The sequence below is a fragment of the Sinocyclocheilus rhinocerous genome, unplaced genomic scaffold, assembly GCF_001515625.1.
Source record: "Sinocyclocheilus rhinocerous isolate Xijiao unplaced genomic scaffold, SAMN03320098_v1.1 scaffold11, whole genome shotgun sequence".
NCBI lineage: Eukaryota > Metazoa > Chordata > Actinopteri > Cypriniformes > Cyprinidae > Sinocyclocheilus > Sinocyclocheilus rhinocerous.
In genome coordinates, this window is record NW_015625587.1 from 2,061,032 (window position 1) to 2,077,199 (window position 16,168).

Genomic DNA, 16,168 nt, shown 5'->3' on the forward strand with positions numbered 1-16,168 from the left:
ATGCTGACATAATTAGGTTCAGGACACTGGGTTGCTCTCTGGTGACATGAAATTAATGTCCTCCATTTGAAGCATGGCCACATTTTCCCTCCCACCACATTCCCATGACTCCAATCCTAATGTATTCTTTTAATCGAATAATAACACACATTTATTATCACCAGCATTTATGATTGGTTAAATCTTTATCAGTGGATTTATGGGCTCATCGGATGAAACTTCAGTGCAAAGAACAGTTATTTTAGTATTATTTATATACGATAGTATTCATTAATGTTTTCAATTAGCTTAGTTTGAATTTCAGTTGAAGTTTTAGTCATTTTATGTGCTTTTCATTAGTTTTTGTTTAAATGTTTCTATTTAGCTTTAATTTTATTTCAGGTTTAGCTTTAGTATTTTTTTTGTACTTAAACCTTTTAGTTAGTTATCTTATTTTAAGGCAACATTTCGAATTTTCATTTCATAAAGTTTGTTTAGTTTTTTTTTTAATCCATCCATTCATCCGTCCGTTTCACAGTGCCATAAATATGACATCTTTCCCTTTATTATATAGATATACTTTTTTATTAGAAATATGACACATTCATTTTGTGCTCTGAAAACTGTACAATAACAAAGAAACCCCAGTGAACTTAAAAAAGGGAGTGTGGAAAAGCAGGGAGAGGAAGAGGAGGAAGAGGAGGAGGAGTAGGGCAGGGGGTTGATGGTGGGGAATTCAAGCAAGTACGTATCATCTGGAATGACAGTCAGTGATACCGAAAGACACACCGTTACATGATGTTACAGAACACTGATATAGTCCAGTAACCCGATGAGATTTGGAGGGGGGATCTCAGAATCGCAATGCTATCTATAATAAGGATAACAATATTCCCCAAGCACAGTAAGAAAGATATTTATAGGCTAAAATTCATTTTGTAGAACTCTTCTGGAAATAATTACAATGCTGTACAACAGGACTCTGAGGAGTGAGTCTTGTGCTTTCTCTGTGTCCGACCACAACCTAACCAGAGAATAACACCCCTCTGCAGTTTCATATATAAGACTATTTATAATATATATATATATATATTTATATATTCATATTCATCTCCGTTTTCTCTTTCAAACATGATTCTGCACTTATTCTGAGACTCAGCAGTTTGTTTCAGGTCTCTCAGCTCCAGTGATTCTGATGGAAACATCAAGCGAATGAAAACGTGTGGGTTCACATGATCCCTCCAACTGGACCGCCGACCCGCTTTCAAGCTGAATCTCACGTTGTTGACTGACTTTTGAAGGATCCGCAGGTCGGTGCGGTGCACGGGACAGCACAGTGGCTAAGCTGTGGGCTGTACTGGCTCAGAAGGGCGTTTGAGACAGGTTAACAGTCAAATGGCTTTGGGCAATCACGTCGCCTCTAGTGCCCCAAGCGTATGCATGTTGTGTGTCACACTGATCAATAACGATGATGGTAAGACTAATAATATTCAAGAATTTGATTTTGAATGACATGTAGCTCACCTGATTCCTGCCGGACAGTTTGAAAGCTTTCTGTCGTAGAGCTACTTCTCACTCTTCCATAAATGGGACATGATCACAAATATGTGTGTGTGTGTATCCAGGTGTGTAAGAAATTGAAGGCCACTCACTAAGGCTCATCTGCTCTTAGTCTGAATTCCAGTCCTTCCCTTCAGTCAGTCACTCCCAATGTTCCCATGGCAACATCCCAGGTCAGCACTCAACTTGCCCAGTTCAGCTGTTCTTGGTAGTGCCAGCTCATTACCATAGCAACAGGCTCAGACCTGGATTTTCGAAAGTGTTATGATTCGCTTTGACATTAAGGAAAAGGCTATTCCAGGATTACAAAAAAAAACAACAACTACAACACAAATAAAAATTGCACAGCCATGTTGCTTTCACTCTCTTTCTTGCATACTTTTGTTTGTCCGCACTCTCACTCCAATCTCATTCCCTCTCTTTGTCCCTTTTCCCTGCGAGTAAAGTTTGTTCTGTTTCTCTGAATGCTCTGGGGGTCTCTCAAACCTCCGTCTGCAGGTCCATGATCTCTTGGCCCACCAGAGGGATGGTGGCGCTGGCCTTCTCCCACTCCACCGCTTGCATCTCAAGAGGAGAGGCCTGTAGAGGTTCCAGCTCCTTACGCACCCATGATGGTGGCGAGTGGGTCTTCCTGATGCCCTCCCATGCCCGCTTACTGGGGGTCTGCTGCTTGTCCTGCATTAACAAGAAGAATGTTTTAGGGTGACATTTTTGTAAGATGTTAAGAAACATCATATAAAATAGAATTATATTTTGAATAAAGAAAACGAATATTATTGTTAGAACCATCATCATTATAATACTTTTTAATAATAATAATGATGATAATAATAATAATAACAATAAGATCTGCTGATCCTACATCATGACATAAAATCATATGAAAAACTAAGGTGATCTACATTGTATTGGGCATTCAAAGTGAACATGATGGCATCTGTTTACAGATTAAATTCAATATAGTTTCTAGTGAGGGGCTTCTGCCAGTCTCTGATCTTCCTCCTGAGAGTTAACTACATGTGAATGTTTACACGTCTATAGTTCTTGTGGCCAGGTGCAGCTTAAACCATTTGGGTACTGTTATCTTTGGGGAGTAGGTTTGCTGAAGCTCACAGTCAGGGGTTGATTTCCTGTATTGTTTTGTTTAAGTGGTCACTTCTAAAGGCTGTGTAAGGTAAACACCTTTAAGGACTGCCCACTGAATGCCTATAAAATACAATGTATCACTTAGCCTTAGTCAGACTTTTGATGACTGCAGCGCCACACAGCACGTTCTCAATAAAGAATCCTGCTGAAAATACCCAAGAGTCTCCTGCTCTTCGCTTCTGAGTTTCCAACAGAACACAGAAAATGAATATTATTTTCTTTAAAGACTCATTTTTTTGGCATTTGTGCCTTTATGCTGATAGTACAGCTGGAGAGAGGACAGGAAACGAGGTGGGAGAGAGAGGCAGGTGGGATCGGGAAAAGACCACGAGCGGGATTTGAACTCGGGTCACTGCCCATGAGGCCAAACATTACTATCATTGAGGCTATTTTTGTTACTATTACAATTATTAACATTTAAAGCAACTATTATAAAAGCAATAAACAAATAATTACTTTCATGTAACTAGTGTCAGTATAAAGTCATATTTTGATTTTGAAAATACAAAAACTAAAACAAAAATCAAGTTGTGTCTTGCGATTAGTAATAATGCCAAGATATAAAACTGATCCAATTAAAAAAAATTCTAATATAGATTGATAGATTATTATGGGAAAAACTGAACTGAATTTAATTAAATGTTGCTAGTCCTGCATTAAAAAGAGTTATTATTATTATTATTAATAATAATAATACACTTTAATTTATTGTTATATATTATAATATATTTTATTATATATTTATATAAAAATGTTAATTGTCAGAAAAGTAATTTCACAAAACCTGCATGCTCCATTTTCTCAAAGTAAAGTATTATTTACAGAACCGGTAAAAAGTCTGGAATAATTTTCAATGTTTTAATGTTTTATTAGAATGATTTCTGAAGGATCATGTGACACTGAACACTGGAGTAATGGCTGCTGAAAATTCAGCTTTGTCATCACAGTAATTAATTGTATTTTAAGAATATATTTAAAATAAAAATTGCTTATTTTAATTTGTAATAATATTTCACAATATCACAGTTTTTACTGTATTTCTCATCAAATAAATTCAAATTTGGTGATTAGAGATCTTTCTTTAAAAACATTTTAAAAAAATCCAAACTTTTGACTGGTACTGTGTTTTCTTTTGATTTTGGTATGAAATATAACTTTTTTTTTAATGAGATCCACTTAATGACAACCAGAAAAGGAGGGGGAGTGATTAATGTAAATTCGTACACTAAGATTGGTTTTATCGCTGCCTCCTGATGACACGCTCCATCTCTTCCCAGTCTTCCCGTCTACTGGGGGAGAATCTCTGTCCTTCTCTGCATGCTGCAGCTTCCTGTTTAAGTCCTGGAACATGTCCTGGTGGCGCTTCCGTGTATGCATGATCTTCTGCAAGACAAAACCCTCATTTAAACCTTTGCAGAGATGAATGAAACTGCACCACACAAGACTGCTGTCATTTGTGGAAAGATTTACATTACAATTAGAGATCTTTCTTTAAAAACATTAAAAAAAAATCGAAACTTTTGACTGGTACTGTGTTTTCTTTTGATTTTGGTATGAAATATAACTTTTTTTTTAATGAGATCCACTTAATGACAACCAGAAAAGGAGGGGGAGTGATTAATGTAAATTCGTACACTAAGATTGGTTTTATCGCTGCCTCCTGATGACACGCTCCATCTCTTCCCAGTCTTCCCGTCCACTGGGGGTGAATCCCTGTCCTTCTCTGCATGCTGCAGTTTCCTGTTTAAGTCCTGGAACATGTCCTGGTGGCGCTTCCGTGTATGCATGATCTTCTGCAAGACAAAACCCTCATTTAAACCTCTGCAGAGATGAATGAAACTGCACCACACAAGACTGCTGTCATTTGTGGATGCAGCTGTGTGCCCGCAACGCATTCTGGGAGCATGTTTGGCCTGAGGTGAGGAGGAATCCACACTTGTCATCTGCACCCTTTTAAAGCATGAGCAAAATCTGACCTTTGCAGAGACTTTCTTTTCTAAGAGGGATAATTGCAAATGCAAAGAGGCATAATTTATGTAGCCTTCTTTCATTTCTTCCTTTTTGAAACGGCAGATTTTTCATTCCATTAAGTGTTTCGACGCAGTTTTTATTGAAAGCGAGTGCATGTGCACTGGCTGATGTCAGTTGAAATGTAATTCTGAGCCACGTAATGACAGTCCTCAACGCAGACACTCTCCACAAACATACTTTTTTCACTCCGCACATAAATTAGGACACTCGCTCCCTTGTGGCAGATATGACAAACATTGATGTGAATTCATAGCCTTGTAGGCAGATGGGTCTACAGCACGTTTCTTTGGACCAGAAACCAAAGTGTCCATCAGTTATTAGAAATAATCACGGCTGAGAAAAAAAAAGTACAAGATGAGGATGAAAAGACATCGTGATTTAAAAAAAGAGAGCAAACCCAGTATCTACAGAGCTGTAAGATGCATGCACATTTGCGCTGTTTGCCAATAAATGTTAATGAATAGTCATTTAGAAAGCTGTTGTGTCACTGGGGTTCTGATCCATTTAGGCTGTGAATCTTTCTATACAAACTGTGAAGAGCGTTTTCATTATTTAGACAAAATGAAGTCAAACGAGCTTGTCTACAGTGAGGAAACAGGTACAGGACATCTGTCACTTTGCAACCCTCTACAAACACCTTAGCAAAAGAATCGCCATTGGTTAGCACATTTTTTTTGTTTACTCGCCAGACTGTGTATGTGTACATTGTGCACATTGTACACTAAAGATGATAACTATAACAGAAAATATATTGTTTTTAAAATCATTCTAAATGTAAAAGAATAGAGTTCACACCACTATATTCAAACTATAATGATAATGACACAAAGGAACAATATTGTTGGAATCACTTTCACAGTGATTTTTTTTCCAGCTGATGAACGATAAAAACCTTGACAGCCAATGAGAATCGATCCTGCTTTAAAGAGCTTGAGCATTTAATGCAGCAAATGGCAAAACTGCCGCACACTTCTAATAAACAGAACGTTATCGTGTGTTGGTGTGGACACTGATATAGTTATCTTTATAGTCATTGTTCTTGGTTCTCTAACTCAATCCATGGCGAGTGAAATAAAAAAAATATATTTCAATTATTGTTATTAAGACATTATTTGGTGGCCTAGCGCAACATTTTGTCACATATACGAGTGGTTTACTCGCAAAATAGAGGGTTGCATTGTTTTATCTCATGATTATTGTTGTTTCTTACCTCCAAAGAGCTCATAGACAGTGTTGAGATGGTCTCACTCTTAGACATCATGCCAGAGTTCCCAGAGTCCCCTTGCTCACATGTGTTTGTCATCTGGGACTCGCCGGAGATGTTCTGCACTGTCTGCACAGGGGAGTCCCTCTCTGAGCAGGAAATGCTGACTCGCTCGGTGGGCAGGGTCTTCAACCCAAAGCCTGGCACAGGATCGGTGCCAGCAGGGTTGGCCAGATGGATGAGCCTGGTCTGGGGTAACTGTTCGATGCTGATGTTGTACTTTGTGGCTTGGTCCTCCTTGCTGCCCTTTGTGGGCCTAAGGGTGTTGTTGTTGTTGGGCAAGAGCACGTAACCCTGGCCCGACCCTCCTCCTCCTCCTTCGGGACCGCTGCTGTCTCCCGGGGTTCCATCCAGTTGCCTGAAGAGCTCGCCATCACAGATGTAAATAGATTTGGCTCCGGGTAGCTCTGTACTGACCCCGGCAATAGCGCTTTTTTCGCGACGCATGGTGAGAGTGTGGCTGGCGTAGTCAGCAACGTTTTGCAGGTGGACCTTTGCCATGCTGGCAGGAAGGGTGTTGAAGTTGGAGCCTTTCTGTACCGTGATCTGCTGTGAAGCTACCTTCTCCTCACCTAGTTGGGAGGAACGCTTTAGGGTGCCTGCGAATCCGAGGGAAAAAGCCTTAGTAAGTGAAAAGAGATCACAGCAGAGAAAATACATGCTGATTTGATAAAGCGGTGCTACATTTTGCTGCTATTTTATCAGCACAAATTATGATGTAATATAGATAAAACTTTGCTGAATCATAAGAATAATGCGGTATATGGTCTAACATGGTATAGAACGAAACAAAGTAAATGCATCTGATTCTATATTTCAGATTCCTGTTTAATAATTACTGATGTTAGTCCATACTGCACTTTGAATTTTATAAATTTTACAGCCCTACTTTTGATTTTGTAATCCAAAATTTTCCAAATTCAGTGGCATTCCACACTATACAGTAAATTCTATTTTTATGCCTGGATTCTGCAAGTCCGCCCAAGTTTCCCACATCTCGGAATTTATAGATCCCTAATGATGACACCTGGACATCACCTGAAATTTTATGAGCTCGAAATTTGGAAGGGTAGACAGTGAAATTGCTAATAAAATAGATAAAGTGTTTTAACTTGAAAAAGACAAGTCCTAATCATTGGTTTGATATGTTGCAGAAAAAAAGAATGGTCAAAGATGGGATCATAAAGGTGTAAATAAGTACACAAAGGAGCAATCTCTCTTCTTATTTTGATTTTCCCATGAGCACCAGCAAACTAATTATACATTATGTGAATTATTAGGTAATAATTGGCTACATTACAAAGGTCAGTGGAAAACAGGAGCAAGCAAAGATGCGAAACAGTTTGAACTTTGAGGGTCGCATTATGCTTTTCACAATAATGCAGCCAAGAATTAAACTTTAGCTTTGGCAAGTCATGTAAAAATTTCTTTAGAACAACTAACTGAAGGAAGGCTGATTGAAGGCTTAATTTTTAGTCCTTCACACTTCAAAAAACTAAAAAAATATCACATCACAAGTCTATATTTCCAGACGCTAGCTTGATATGTCGTCTTGATAAATAATCAAAATCCCATTTCCGATAGATATCAGAGAAGAAAGCTGCTATCTGATAATGAAATGTCATGAGGGACTTAATTAGGACAGGCCGGCATATCTGAGGCACGGCAAGGGAACAGACAAGTCTATTTATCTGCATTTTGCTTCTCGCCAGCTATCAGATCGTCTTCTTAATCTCCTTGATGAAAATGCATTATGTGGCCTGTAAAATGGCACTTGTCTTGTCTTAACCTCTCAGAGGGATGCCACAACAACTTTAAGTGACCGGAGCATATGTTGTGAGAGACTCACCTGATCGGCAAGCCATGTCCACATCCTTTTCAAAGTCGGTCTGGAGAAAACAATGAGAATGAGAGTCTTAAACCACAATTTTATGCTTAATGTACGACAGAAATACAGATATTTAGTCGCAATTCACCATCAGCTGAGCATGGCCGTTCTGGAAAGATCCACCAGAGTTACCGTTTCCATCTTCTTGATGGTCAACAACACGACACTTTACTGCCTCTTGTACCTAATTGATTGCGAAAAAACATGTCTAAGTAAGTAATTTGAATCTAAAATTAGAAAGTCCGCCAATTAAAAACCAGACATCAGACAGGTTCCCTCACCTCTCTGCGTAGGATGCAATGCACCATCACGATAACGAAGCCCTCGAGGGAGTCAAAGACGGCAAAAAGGATCTGAAACAAGGCTGAACGGCGGTCAGTAATGGCCAGGACCGCCGACATCCAAGTGAGAGCCAGCAGTGGCAGTACAACGCAGGAGCTCCACAGCGACGCCCTACAGGACCAGAGCAGAATTACACTGAGTGACAATTCATATTACCATTGCCATATAAGCTGACAAAGAGGGCAAAACTAAGGGATAAAGTGACTTTGGTTGATATTTAGAAATTTCTTATGGAACTAATTCATATTTATCACACATATTATTGATTTCTTGGATGTCTGAGGAGTGTTTTACAGATATAAATGCGGTATTGCACTAAAGAGCATTAATATATGAATACACAGATCAATACAGTGTTCAATATGAGCTAGAGTTGCCCTTTTTGTTGATTATACTGAACAATACCGATATACCGATACTGAAAACATGTAGGTTCAATCACAGTTCAAAACATATGTGAACAGGTGCAACAGGTAAAAATAAACCAAAAGAAGCAATAAAAAAGGAGCAATGGACTATGAAAAAAAGGAAGACAAATGAGAGGATGAAAGATGAAGGAATATAGACAATTCAGCGGTCTTTAGAGAAGAAATCTCCCCTGATCATGGATTTGGAGGAAGGGCCAGCATGCTCAGCAAGTCCTACATCTCACTATTTTTACTATTTTTGTTCCATTTTTAAATATTTAATTCTTTATCTGCTCCAGTCTACTGCATTTGTATCTTTTTAATGCACCAACAAACACACATTCTGCCAATCACACATACACACACATCAGGGATGCTCATATAAACAAAACAAAAGAGAGATTGCAGTGGCTACACTGTTGTGGGAAATAATCACAATTCATGTATCTAATATACGTCAGGGATTTACAATAGATCTTTCATTAACAGACACACAGGCCCCATAAAGACATGTACATAATTGTCTTTATGAAGTACTCTGCCCTATAAAGCTTTCGCCTGACATTCTGTACACAAGCACTGCTAACCACAAATGTAGTCAACCTCAGACATTTATACATGTATACCAACACATAATGTGGTAAAACCTCATTGACCTTTAACCCACCTCGTCTGCTGAGGTATTTTTACAAATTGCTGCAATTCACCAGCAAAATAAATAAATATATATATGAATATGTCTTGTAGGTTGCATGATTTTAACCTCTCTTATTGCTTCTTAGATGCTGCCACATACAAAAACACATCCTACACATATTTGCGTACATTAATAAATGGCTGGTCTACTTTATCTCACATTGTAGAGTAAAACACCTGGCCAGTACCAGCAACAGGCTAATGATAGAAACCTGATAAACATGGCTCACTGCAGTCTCAAGAGTCAGATAAGCCAATCTTGACATGGCTGCTATTATTAGCCCTTACAATAATGTCTCATGGCAACCATAGTTTCCACCAAAATACCACAGAGTTCAAGCTAAATATCATATAGTTACTGCCACTACAGAATATTTGGCCACCACTGTCATCACAAAATAAATGAAAAAAAAAAAATAATTAAATAATAAAAATAAAAATGCAGAGAGATGCAGGAAAATTAAGGATATGCCGTAAAAAATATTTTTCAAAGTTGTAAGTAAAACAAAGATAATCAGGGAAATTTTACAGGAAAATACTATTTCAGCTTTTCTACTTCAAAATTTCACATTTATTCAATTCGTTTTTTTGTAATTATTTGTGTAATTTAATAGCAAATTCTGAGTGAAAACTGTTTTTACATGTTTTTTTTTGTAGTACAGTGATTGACCAATATTTTCAAATGTTTGATATATAGTATGTGATGAGCTAATTCATTTGAATTATACCAACTAAGATGTATATAAATGTGCTGAAATTAACATGTTTTATCTAAATATTATAATAACACATTTTTTTAGTATACTATTATAGTATTTAGTCATATGTTTTCATTTTAAATTTTTATAATTTTGTTATTTGCTTTTGTCATTTACATTTTTTAAATACTTCTATTTAGCTGTAATTTATTTTATTTCGGTTTTAGTTTTGGTAATTTCAGTACTTCATTTTATTTCAGTTAGTTGCCAAGGCAACATTTTAAATGTTCTTTTTTTCATCTAATATTTATATTAATTTTTTAAAGCTTTATTTTAATTACAGAAACCCATTAGTTTTAGTTACCAATAACAACACTGAAAATTACTCAAAATTTACTACAAATAACTGAAAGTGCCAATGCATCTGCCAAGCGCATGGCCAAATACTGGCTGATTTATAGGTGATAGATGATGCCTAGATGATATATCGATCTATCTCTAATCCAATAACTAGTAGAGCATGATGCTAGCAACACCAAGGCCATGGGTTTGAATCCCAGAGAATGCACATACTGAATGCACTGAAATCTGTTTTATATGAAAACATCTGCCAAATGCCTAAAAGTAATTTATTATAACTAAAACTATGCTACTTTGACAGAAATTACGGTTACCATGGTAATCTCTAGCAAGGAACTGTCTGGTCAAACACGCTTGCACACTCACACAAACATACACAGCAGGGCTTCAGCATGAGCTCCTATTGCAATCTGCATGATTTAGCATTGCAACAACATAAAAGCTCTGTCTCTGCTGATCACTTTTGACTTAACAGCTAAGGAGCAATAGCAGGGTGAGGGAAATGAATGGGGGAGAAAACCAGAAAAGGAAAAAGAAGGGTGAGGTAAGAAATATGCAGAAAGGAAAACAGAACCGAAGGCAGAGCATCATAGAGTTGGTAAATAATTAGCGGGACTAACATGGCGTTACTGGTAGCTGTGGTGGAAACGTCAGCCGACGAGATAACTCCGCACTTGGCACATTTGAGCGTCATATTGTACAGTGGCACTGTCATCTGACTGCAAAGTCAAATCAACACACTGAAATACACATGTACGCTGACATATAACCACATGCACACTCTCGCACACACACAGATACATATACACCTATATACACGCAGATACACAGAACTAGCGGGCACAGAATCCCCTTCCAGCTCTCACTCAGGGCAGACCTCTGTCAAGGCATTGGGAAGAGTGCGGGAATGATGGAAAAGATGCCGTCACGTTAGTTTTATTTCTAAACAGGCCTGATTGAACATGTGGGACAAAGAGCTAGCGAGAACAAAAAAAAAAAAAAAAGAAACTCTATATGCAGTGCATGTATGTATAGATTACCATCATTTATTTCCACTGACAATCTATGTAAAATGCTACATGATAAGATTTTGATTCTGTCATATCAATGACATCAAAATCTTCTTTTGCATTAGTATGCCATATGGAATTTGCTTGATTTAGGCTGCGAGCAGTTTATCCGTCCCACTCTGCATCTGTCTTTGGGCCCTGGAGAGAGACATGGGAACTAAAAAAAGCTGGCTGAATAACATACACACAAACATTCATGCATGTTGACAGCCAGAGATCGTGTATTCACAGACTCAAGCTAAATCACAGTCATTTTAGGAGACACATTAAAGTCATCCACAGCCATAACTGTCAATATCAAACTCTGCATATATCTATGTGTGGCTTGTTTTGTTTTAACAAACTGCAGCATACAGTCATATTTGAGATTTCAGTACAGCATACAACCGTATTTGAGATTTTATTTACTTTCTTCATTTTTAAAATATGCTTCTACAGAGAATCTCAAATGCATTTTAATATTTGCAGATAGCTCATGAAATGTGAAAAATATGCAAAATATGCAGTCCTTTTGAGAAAATAATAATAATAAGAGAAGCTGCACTGTTTAACATTGTCCAAAAAAAGACTACTGTTCAAAACTTTGGGGTTAACATTCTTGTTTTTGAAAGAAATCACTTTGAAATAATTTTTTTTGAAAGAAATCACAAGAATACATTTATTTGATCGAATTACAGTAAAAACATTGTAATATTCTTATTACAATTGAAAGTTACTGTCTTCTATTTTAATATATTTTAAAATATAATTTATTCCTGTGATGCAAAGTTGAATTTTCAGTAGCCATTACTCCAGTTGATCCTTCAGAAATCATTTTAATGTGCTGATTTGGTGCACAAGAAAGATTTCTTATTATGACAGTTGAAAAGAGTTGTGCATCTTAATATTTTTGTAGAAATTCTATGATGAATAAAAACTTTGAAAGAAAAAAATTGCTGACTTCAATCTTTTGAACGTTAGTGTATGTAATGCTGTACACAAAATTGCCACCTCCAAACAAACAAAAAAAATAATAAATTAAAGCCATCAGCTTGGCATGGCTGCCCAAACGGATAGGAAGTTGATTCTGCTACTGGCAGACATGTAGATTAAACCCCACATAATATAAAAAATTTAATTTCAAGCAAAAGGCCAATGTGACCAATAAAACCTCACTGAAGGCAGTGATATTAAAAAGCAATCAGCATTTTTTTTGAATACATGCTAGTCCTCGTGGAGATGGAGGGACTTCAAAGACTGAGCTGATATGATCCTATACCAAATATTAAAGCAAACCTTCTAATTTATTGTACCCTCCATTTTTGAAACAGTTCATCTTTTTGATTTTTTTTTGTCACAGGTAGTAAAGCAATGCAAAAATTCTTGATGAGAGCCACAACAATTTGTCCAAATGCACTTTGATATTCTAAAACGGAAGAAAATGCCAGAATTTAGAGGTGTACAGAGACTATCCAAAGTGCTACTCCTGCACTAGGCATAATTAACAGCAGCACTTATTAATTAGGCTAATGAAAAATGCTGTGTTTAAGAACAAGGGCGAGGGAGGGAGGAAAAAGCAACAAAAAAATCCTCCCTCTAAATCTAATTCACCCTTCCCATCTATCAGCACCAAACAACGGCAGCCAGCCTTGAGTTAATCGGTTTCTGCAGAGAACGCAATGCGGCTGGAAAATACTCAAGCAAACATGTTGATAAGAGATTTGGAATTGCAAAAATATTTCCCATTATTACTTAAGCACAAACAGAAATCTGACTTTCAAAGAAAAAAATCCAATCCAAAATGTCCAGACAATGAAATTCACATACAAGCATTCTTTTGCAGTCTCAAACACACACACACACACAGTCTCAAACACACACACACACGCACGCACGCACGCACGCACGCACGCACGCACACACACTCACACACACTCACACACACACACACACACACACACACACACACACACACACACACACACAATAACTAATTTATAAAACCACACAAGAATCAGAAAACTGTATCTAAAGCTATTCTAAATCTAAATGTATAATATAAAGCACATTTAATCTAACCAGCATGCTTCAATCAGAATTATTCAGAAAATTGACAGTCCTGAAAGCCCATTAAGATGGGCATCAGGTAATTTAAAGCCCTAATATAAAACTGTACAGGGTACTGAACATTGTATTGCGGGAGAGGCTAAATTAGAGGGTGGACGGACCTGCATCTCAGCCAATCAGTGGCGGGTGGGCGGGGAAGAGAGGAGAGCCCTGAGTGTGAGCGAGGGGATGCTGTGGTAACTCTGATACAATGTCTCAAAGAGCACAAAAACAAACACAATCGATCAGAGAGATCATAGCAGAGGCAAACACAACATAGTCGAAATGAAATAATCTTAATAATAAAAACACAAAGGAAAGATAAGGACAAGGGAAAGAAAACAGTCGGATGCAAAAACAATGTCAGTAAGGGCACACGTCAGCCTGCAAGCAGTGGAGCACAGCCCAGAAAAGGAAACACAGACAGTCAATCATGATTGACTAATATTCGTCTTCTCGGTAATAAATCTCAGGCCACGTTTCTGCTGTAAAGCCTGATTGGTAGAAGGCATGTGAATCTTGGAAGATTAACAATTCCAGTGTGTAATTGATGGTCCATGGCACAGAGATGGACAGCATACGATTGTGAAACCATTATAATGAGGTCTGTAATAACAAATCTCGGTTCATACTTCAGCTTCAGTGACATTTAACTCACACGACTGAAAACTTGTCAAAATCAATGGATATAAAATGAGAAATTCGCTCAGCCTGAGTGCTATCGATCAGACACATGAAGCTGACGCGTTATGTCAGATTTCCTTTGCGACTGCCCCTCAAATATACTTTTCACACACAGAAACATGGCACACATGGATTTAAACAGCTGTATCAAGATGCACAGCAACACCTAAAACTTAAGAGAAGCTGGAGAAATGATTAAGCGACACATGGCAAATCACCAACTGAAATGTAAAAAAAATGCAATGAGTGAGCAGAAATGTCATCTTGCTTTTGACAGGACCAATAACCAGTCCTTTGTGATCTCTTCCCCTCTCTTCTAAGGAAAAAAAGTATAATTTTCTGCTTTTAAGCACAAACCTCGCTAAAGGCTTGTTCTCACCAAGGACGATAACTATAAAGATAACGATATAGTTCTAAAAACCATTCTCCACACCACAGCTATAATGATAAAGGCACAGGGAAACGATATCGTTGGAATCACTTTCAGAACTATTTTTTTCCCCAGCTGATGAACGATAAAAAAATTGACACCCAATCAGAATCAATCCTGCTATAACGAGCTCGAGAATTTAAAGCGGCAGACGAGCGTGCACTTAGAATAAACAGACGATATTGTCCGCTGGTGTGGACGCTAATACAGTTATCTATATAGTTATCGTTCTTGGTGTGAACAGACCTTAATTTTGTTTGCTCATTTATCTGTAAAACAAGAAAAAAAACTATTGGCATGGGGTAAGAAGAACTCAAGATATAGTTTCTGAAAACAATCATATTTGATGTTTCCCATTTTAAAGATGTTGAGATATTTTTTTTTTTGTGGAAAACACGACAAAAAAGAGTGTATGACATTTTTCTAATTCATTCATGCCAATTTGTGTCCTTCTGGAAGGGGGGAGAGATGTTATGAAAGGTCTGGCCAATGAATCTCTTTCTCAGAGCTGGTTAGAGGTCAGCATATGAGATGAATGAGTGCTGTGAGGCATACCCGGCCCTCTCCTTGAGTTTCATATCAGTTATGCCATCTTTAGACACCAGTTTGTTAAAAACCAGAATCCCGATAACCATGTTAACCTGGTGAAAAGAGAAGAGAAAGGTGAACACGTGCATATTAAGATCCAGCCCAGTCTCAGAATAGAAACATAGTCTCCAATGTGCCATTTTAGGATGTTCCTGTAAAGCCTCATTTATCTTGTGGTTTTGTTGTATTTAACAGTACTGTCATTAAAATATCTGAATATGGTTGTTCAAGCTACTTCTGCACTAGGATTGTGATAATACCAATATTTCAGGATTTTGAAATACCAATTTTTGACACTACAGCAAATACTAATATGGTACTAAATACACACCTTACATTTTAAATTGTATTATTAATACACAATTTTAAAGATGTACAGAATAATCGAAACAATTAAAAGAACGCAACTGAGAAATGTTTTGGTTGAACAGAGAAAAACTGCAGTAGAATAACTTTTCTAATGAGACTGTATAGAAAATTCACCATTATATTGTCTGACAAAATGAAATCTGTTACTGAATAAAATAGATACCGCTGTAATCCATGTTAATATAGTCTAAGCCCAGATCTTGTTTAAAGGGGTCATATGATGCGATTTAAATTTTTCCTTTCTCTTCGGAGTGTTACAAGTTCTTGGTGCATAAAGAAGATCTGTAAAGTTGCAAAGACTAAAGTCTCAAATCCAAAGAGATATTCTTTATAAAAGTTAAGACTTGTCCATGCCCTCCTAAAACGGCTAGTTTAAACACGCCCCCACATGTCTACGTCACTGTGTGGGAAGATTTGCATAACACCACCCAAATGTTCACGCAAAGAAAGAAGACGTAACTTTTATTCTCGCTGTAGTATTGTTGACACTGCAGCCATGTCGTGAAGACGCTGTGTGCTTCGTTGTGAAAGCGAAACTACTTTGTTTGACCTTCCAAAAGAGGACGATATC

The 16,168-nt window shown here is 37.4% G+C and overlaps 1 protein-coding gene across 1 annotated transcript in view; it reads right to left on the reverse strand.

Moving 5' to 3' along the window:
* Window positions 1–586: 586 nt before the first annotated feature.
* The window catches only part of LOC107756055 (brain-specific angiogenesis inhibitor 1-like), a 101,576-nt gene continuing 85,994 nt past the window's right edge, over window positions 587–16,168 (reverse strand). The window contains exons 24-30 of the mRNA XM_016573035.1: window positions 10,992–11,090; window positions 8,150–8,321; window positions 7,957–8,052; window positions 7,830–7,869; window positions 5,927–6,579; window positions 4,320–4,478; window positions 587–2,214 (exon numbers count right to left, since the gene is read on the reverse strand). Of these exons, the coding sequence (XP_016428521.1) occupies window positions 2,020–2,214; window positions 4,320–4,478; window positions 5,927–6,579; window positions 7,830–7,869; window positions 7,957–8,052; window positions 8,150–8,321; window positions 10,992–11,090 (1,414 nt within the window). The 3' untranslated portion in view covers window positions 587–2,019. The remainder of the gene's footprint in view (window positions 2,215–4,319; window positions 4,479–5,926; window positions 6,580–7,829; window positions 7,870–7,956; window positions 8,053–8,149; window positions 8,322–10,991; window positions 11,091–16,168) is intronic.